This window comes from Vidua macroura, chromosome 3, assembly GCF_024509145.1.
Source record: "Vidua macroura isolate BioBank_ID:100142 chromosome 3, ASM2450914v1, whole genome shotgun sequence".
NCBI lineage: Eukaryota > Metazoa > Chordata > Aves > Passeriformes > Viduidae > Vidua > Vidua macroura.
The window spans coordinates 9,178,989-9,185,697 of NC_071573.1; the positions used below are offsets into that span (position 1 = coordinate 9,178,989).

The 6,709-nt window shown below is 46.8% G+C and overlaps 1 protein-coding gene across 15 annotated transcripts in view; it reads right to left on the reverse strand.

Annotated features, from left to right (window-relative positions):
• AFDN (afadin, adherens junction formation factor) overlaps nucleotides 1–6,109 on the reverse strand; it is a 116,167-nt gene extending 110,058 nt beyond the window's left edge. For all 15 annotated transcript variants that reach the window (XR_008436229.1, XM_053973339.1, XM_053973335.1 and 12 more), the window contains exon 1: nucleotides 5,713–6,109. Coding sequence is in view for 14 of the 15 variants with exons in the window: in XM_053973339.1 (XP_053829314.1) it covers nucleotides 5,713–5,832 (120 nt within the window). In the remaining variant the exon portion in view is untranslated. The remainder of the gene's footprint in view (nucleotides 1–5,712) is intronic.
• Nucleotides 6,110–6,709: the final 600 nt, after the last annotated feature.

Consider the following 6,709-nt stretch of genomic DNA (forward strand, 5'->3'; position numbering starts at 1 on the left):
CGGTCAATATCTTAATTCAAACTTATAATTGGGACTCTCTAAAGAGCACTAAGACTTCATTTGTAATGACTATTCACTTTGACTCAGTTAAAGGAAAACTGGTCTCCGAATACTCCTTCTGACGCACATGAGCAGGCCTGCATCCCTGACTTCTTTTCTCCAATCATTTTAATGCAGAACTAGAGCTCAACAGACTCAGTAAAGTGCAATTAGAAACCCAGAACCTCTAACTAATGCCTCAGTGCTTTTATCTCCTCTTGAACTGTGCCTGCTTAGTGGTACCAATTATTTCAAAAACATTGTGTTCACTAAAAAGCACAGACATCAATCCTCAGGATTCCAATCACCCTTCCAGACTGACTAAATATTAGCTTAAACGTTTGTTGCAAAGAGACTTTACTTTCCATACCATAGGCTTGGCAATCTTAAAAGGACAGTATTTTCAGCTATATTACCAGCTTCTTGAGGTCTATACAGTATGAAGAGTTGCACTTGCTTAAACTACTGAAAGTGGTAGAATCCAACTAGTGGAGATGGCACAAGTATTTCTACCATTTAGATGGTGTTTCCTTAGCTCCAGACTTGCATTTCCACTACTAGTATCACCCATAACACAACAGAGTACCCATTTTAAAAACAGGTCTTTAAAAAGCCTCAGAGCCAGATTTTTAAAAGGGTGAGATCTTTTTGTGGGTGAGCAACCATGCAGATAAACAGCAGGGGGGTTAAAACCTAAAAATTCCCATTTCTTATTGCTTTAACTACATTTAAATAACAAACTGGCATAACTACCATTAAAAGGCTGTAAGCTTATGTCGTATACCAGTCTTCCCTGTGACACTTAATGAACCAGAAAGAGATCTGAACCCAAAAAGTTCAGAAGACAAAAATTCCATCAGTCCTAAAATATCCTCCCATACAGTGCACTGTGCAATATTTTCTGTTAATAGATTGCTTACTTGTATTTAAAGCCAAAGAAAACAGTATAAAACATACTGAATAGACCAAACATACATAACTCAACACATGGAAAGTCAATATTAAAAAAAAACCAAAAAACAAAACTAAGCAACCCGGAAAAAAAAGCCCCACCCACATTCTGAAAGGTTATTTCTAATACCTTGTTGCTACGACTAAGTTAGTTTTTTCATACAAAAAAATAATCAAATAGCCATGAAAACTTTTGAAATTCCTTTTCTTTTTTTTTTTTAATGATGGCCATTTAAAAGTCAAACTCTCAGGAGTTATTCTTTAATGCAAAACATGTTATTTGTCTAAGCTTTTTGATTAGACCTTTCTACTTTTGCTAACACAGAGGTGTATTAGTCTAAAAAAAACATTCTCCATCAGAAAACAAAACTACAACAGATCAATGTTTCTGACAATAATCCCCCAGCCCTTGGGCAATTGTTATAAAAAAATCCCACTTGTTCTAAGAAGTGTCTGCCTCAAAAGAATTAAACGCAATTCACATTCCTAGACCACAAACCATGCTTAGAAAAAACACAACACTTCTCTTCCTCTCATATAACAGCTATGAAAGCATACATTAAAGATGAAACCTTATTTTGTCATCAACAATAATTGTAACACCTAGTTCAGATATGGCATCTTATTAGATGCATTCCAACAGTGATAAATGCGTAGTCTACAGTACCCCTCCATTCCTTCCTCTCACCCAGAACATCCATGTGCAGTTATTTTATGTAACAATCAACTCTACAACAACCAGTTAGCACTTTTATTAAAGGAGAAGGTTAAAAAAGCTGAACTGTATAAATGCAAATCATTTCCTATCTACAAGTTCCCACAAAAACTCTATGCACTTATTACAAACTCATTCATTTGAACTTACTCCTTTTTGAAAACTTTGGGTGCTGTAAGCGCCCAAGACTTAAATCAATATCAAACCATCATTTTATCTCCTACTGCAAAAGGTCTAAGTCTTTTCAAAGTGTCTTTACTGTGTTTCTATGCCTGACCACAAAGAATTTTAAAAAAAAAAAAAGGAAAAAGTATCCACAATACTTGGTAATACTTGGAACATGGGCAAGGGGAAACAACTGAAGAAAAGGGTTAACATTCTGCTTCATTTTGAATCTGTTAATTTATCTACAAAAAAAAAAAAAAAAAAAAACCATGATTCACCCCACCTACCCCCAAACAGTCCAATATTTTTTTCAGACTTGCCAAAGTGAGTAGCTGCCCCACAAAGTAGAGACAGTAAAGCTTAATCAAGTTTAAATAATGACCAGTATTACAGACATCTTTAGCAAAGGTCTGCACCTAGCAGCACTCCTGAAACACTGTCATTTAAACTTCTGCTAGTAGATGCAGAGTTTTGGTTTTGTTCAATTATAAATTTCTCAAGCCACAGAGCTTCTCTGAGCTACTTTTTGAATAAAAAGAACTTTAAAATTTCAGAGTAAAATAATGCAAATTAACGGATTTCTCAGAACAGCAACAATGGTTCAAATAGGTAAATATCTAATAAATTTAAAATTAACACTTTGCTCTCAAGCATGAGTCCACAAAATATTGCAGTGAAAGCTAGTGAAGATATGAAATCCCCACTCCCAAGAAGTCTTTCAGCTTTCCACGTGATACAGAGAGAGGAATACTCAACTTCGAGCATGCAACGGAAAGTTTTCATTTTTGTTTTGCTGGGGTAAAGCAGCTCTGAATGACTTAGTTAACTATTAGAGTCAAAGAGAAGTTAAGAAAAAGTTAGTAACAGAACTCAAAACGCCCTATCCAAGGCTTTTGCTCTTCAATGTCTTACATACCTTAACAATTTGCTCCTGAAGTCTCACAAGAGGCAAGTAAACAAGATCTCTAATCCTTTAGGACTAGTCTACTCAATAAAATATTAACAGGAATTCAAACAGATTAATTTCATGAACCACTTCTCTGAAAAAAGCCCCACACATTTGAACTACTTTCAAAATACCGCCCAACCTTCAAAACAAAGTCACATTTTACACACTTCAGTAAAGCGAAGAGGATCTAATGGAGTTGGAACAACTATCTCACCAAAGAATTAGACCTTTCAAACTAATACCAAGGTATATCAGTCAGTCACATGTGAATTCCTTCCACTGTCACTGCATAATCTATACTCTCAGAACCCTAGTCAATTTACATTAGATTTCACTTTTCCTTTGCTTTACCGAAAATATAAATCTCTCTGAACCCCACTATTAGGGCTGTGATTACCCCCTCTGGAAAATCCTTACATAGGAAACACTCTCACATAGGAAAGTTACAAGACAAGTCACTTAAACCAGGTTACTTTCACTGAGAGAATGTCTGAAGAATCACTACAAGGCACCAACCAACTCTACTGATACATCCAACCAGCAGCTCCTGGATGACAGTCTACAGTTCGGGCTACAAAGTTAACCCAGCAGGTTAACAACTATGTCTGGACAGTTTAAAATGATTCAGTTTGACTCAGCTCAGGCACACACAGCCAAAAGTCATATCCAAGTTACTGCATCTACACAGATGCAACATTTGCTGCAGTCTCTACAAAAAGCAAGATATGCCTTATGATCAAGCTGAGCCTGGAAAAACAGGGCAACAGCAGAGGATTTCCAGTTCTCAAGGAGTCTAGTAAAAGGGTTTTCATTTAAGCTGATAAACAGTACAAATGTGAATCACACCATCTTCTACGTTGAAAATATCGCCAAATTTGTGTCAGGGTAAGAGTGAAAATAAATGCGAACATTCGTAAGTGTAATTAGCTGGAAGGAAAATATACTTTATCTATAAAACTGTTACCTGCTGCCAGTTTGATGTAAATGCACCTGCAGTCTTATCAAATGCTTTTAGAACTAGTAGGCTAAAGAGCTCATACATTCAAGGATATTATGCATGCACTTCATTTTTTACATTCAGTAGTTCAACTGAAATATCATCACTGACAGTGGTGAGTATGCTCCTATACAGGTTCAGAGCCTTAACTGCAGAAGTGTAGAGTGAATGCAAGTAAAATTATTTTTTCTTTCAGTAATAACTATAATGAAGCTGGTGACTTTTGTGCAAACTCTAGTTAACTATGACAATAAATATGTATGGCTGACCTAAAGAAAGTATGATTTGTTAAACTACTTACTAACAAAACCACAGAAACACAGTCTGCCGTAAACACAAAGGAGAAAGACTGGAGTTAGGATGCACTTGGAATGGACAAACACATCAATAAAAAAGAAAGTTCAGCCACAGGCAGTCAGCAATCAACCTGCAATTCCGAAAAAGACAGTGCTATGTTCTCAAACACAATCATGAAAGCTTCTTGACACTGGCTTCAGCCCACTTTTTTGAAACAGTAACTGTCAACCAACAATGACATTGTTAAAACCTAAGCAATGCAATCAAGGAACTCTAATTACGATAAATCTTGGAAGATGTAGGGAATGATAAGAGAAAACTGTCATCTTTGTGTTCAAGAAACTGTCTGCGATGAGCAGAACTGAAAATACCCGAAGGTGTCGTAGCTCCTAATCTTAGAATTTCTTTCAACACTTTTTCGTGGCTCTGCTAGCAGTCCGTACCTGGGTGCAGAACAGGAGCCAGCTCCAAGACCAAGCCAACGTGATTTCTCAGAGGCTTCTGTTAATAAACAACCAGGGCCAGGCCAAGAGCAAGTGTGAATTTCCTCCTTTTCCCCGGGAACACGCACATGATCAGCCTCCACCCTCTAAGCAGGGAGCCCGCTGTCACACACAAACAGGGCTGTAACCTGCGTCCCCAGCCCTCCCCCTACCCCCCCTCGCCGCTTTCAAACCAGACGCGCAGCACGAACCAGCCAAAGGGAACATGACAAGGGGCAGCGGGAGGGTGTGGTTTGACTATTACATTTTTATTTTTTTTTAAAAAAGGACAAAACCCAGCCTTCTCTAGGCCATCAGAAACACCCACTTCATTAGGCAGATATTACCCGCTGTGTTTTTCCAGTACAACATGTGAACTCGGGTCTACGAACCTGCTCCTGGTATTTACTTTAGGCGGCGGGCTGGCAGCCTGCAGGCTCGCAGAGCCAAGGCGCTCCGTCCGTCACGCCCTGGGAAAGCCAGTCCGGGGATTGCACCAGCAACCCGGAGAGCCGCCGGACTATAAGCGGCAGGTTGCTTTTTAAGAGGCGCCTTCTGGATAAAGACGAATATTTAAAGAAACAAACAAGCTAGCAACAAAAAAAGCGCTCAGCACCGAGATTCTCAATCCTCCTCCACCAGCCTGAATGTACTGTGAAAGTCACAGACAGACAAAAAAAAAAAAAAAAGCCCATGGAGGTACCCGGTGTCGCGCTCGGGACGGGGGCAGCTCCTGCATTCTAGCCCTTGCCCGCTCCCTTTCGCCACCTCCATCTCCCAGCGGGTTTCTCCCCTGCCTCGGAGCCGCCTGTCCCGCAGGGTCAGGCCGGCATGTGCCTGCGGGAGGGAACAGAGGGAGGAGGGGACGGCTCCGGCCCTGCGCTCCCTTCCTCTCCCCGGCCGCTGCAACCTGTCTTCACCCGGGCACGGCGAGGGGCCCTCTCTGCCCACCGAGGAGCGGAGCCCCGGCCGCGGCCAGCGCAGGAGAGCCGGGGTCCGAGCCTCCGGCCGGGGCGGGGGGCGGCGCGGCAGCCCGGCTGCCGCGGGGCGCGGCCTGGCCCGGGCGCGGCGTCTCACCGGGCCGGCCGGGCAGGAGGCCCTCGCCGGGGTCGCTCACCTCCGTGGGGTCGCTGATCTCGAACAGGTCCAGCCGGTTCGCGTTCCAGTGGTTGATGATGTCGGCGAGTTTGCGCCGCTCCTCCTCCCGGCTGCCGCCGCCGCCGCCGCCGCCCGACATCCTCGCCGAGCCCGCCGCCGCTGCCGCCGAGGAGCCGAGCCGGAGCCGGAGCCGGGGCCAGGCCCTCTCAGCCGAGCCCCGGACGGAGCGGGGGGTCCCTCAGTCCCGGCCGAGCAGGGGAGGGACCGGCTCTCCCTGCGGCCGCTGCCGGCTCGGGCGCCGCGGAAACGCCCCGGGATTGTGCCGCCGACAGCGATCGGCCTCGGCGGACAGTGGAGAAGGAGAGAAAGAGAAGGGGGAAGGGCGGGCAGGGGGCGGGGAGGAAGAGGAAGGATGCCCCGAGTCGGCAGCGCCCGCCGTATCTCCCGGCTCGGCAGCGCCTGTAGCCGCTCGCCTGCCCTGAGCCGAGCGAAGCCACCGCCGCCGCCGCCTTTCTCCGCCCCGGGATCGCCCTCCCCTCGCTTTCTCCTTCACACACCGGCCGTGCGCGCCCCCGCCCGGCCGCCCGCCCTCCTCCTCCCCTTCCCGGGCGTGTGCGCGCCTGCGCGCGCTCCCGGCGGCCGTCGCCTCCCGGCGGCGCGCGCCTCCGGAGAGTGCCCTCCGCGTGCCGCCTTCCCCTCTCGCTGCCCTGCTCCCGCCGGCGTCGGGAGGCGGTCGGGATCCGGCGGTGGCCGGGGCGGGGCGAGGCGCGGCCAGGTGCAGCGGCAGTCCCCGCCCGGCGGCCGGGGGACACGCAGCGGCGGGGTGAGCGCGGCCCGGCGGGGAGCGCGACGCCGGCAGGAGGCCCCGCGGGAGAAGCGGCGGAGCCCTGGGCGCCGCCTTAGCGGCGGGGCCCGCGGTCGGGCCGCGGCACCAACAAAGAGCCGCCGCGGCCGCGGGAACAAAGACCCTGCGGGCGGATCCCGGCGCGGCCCCGCCGTAGCTTCCCCGCGCTAAG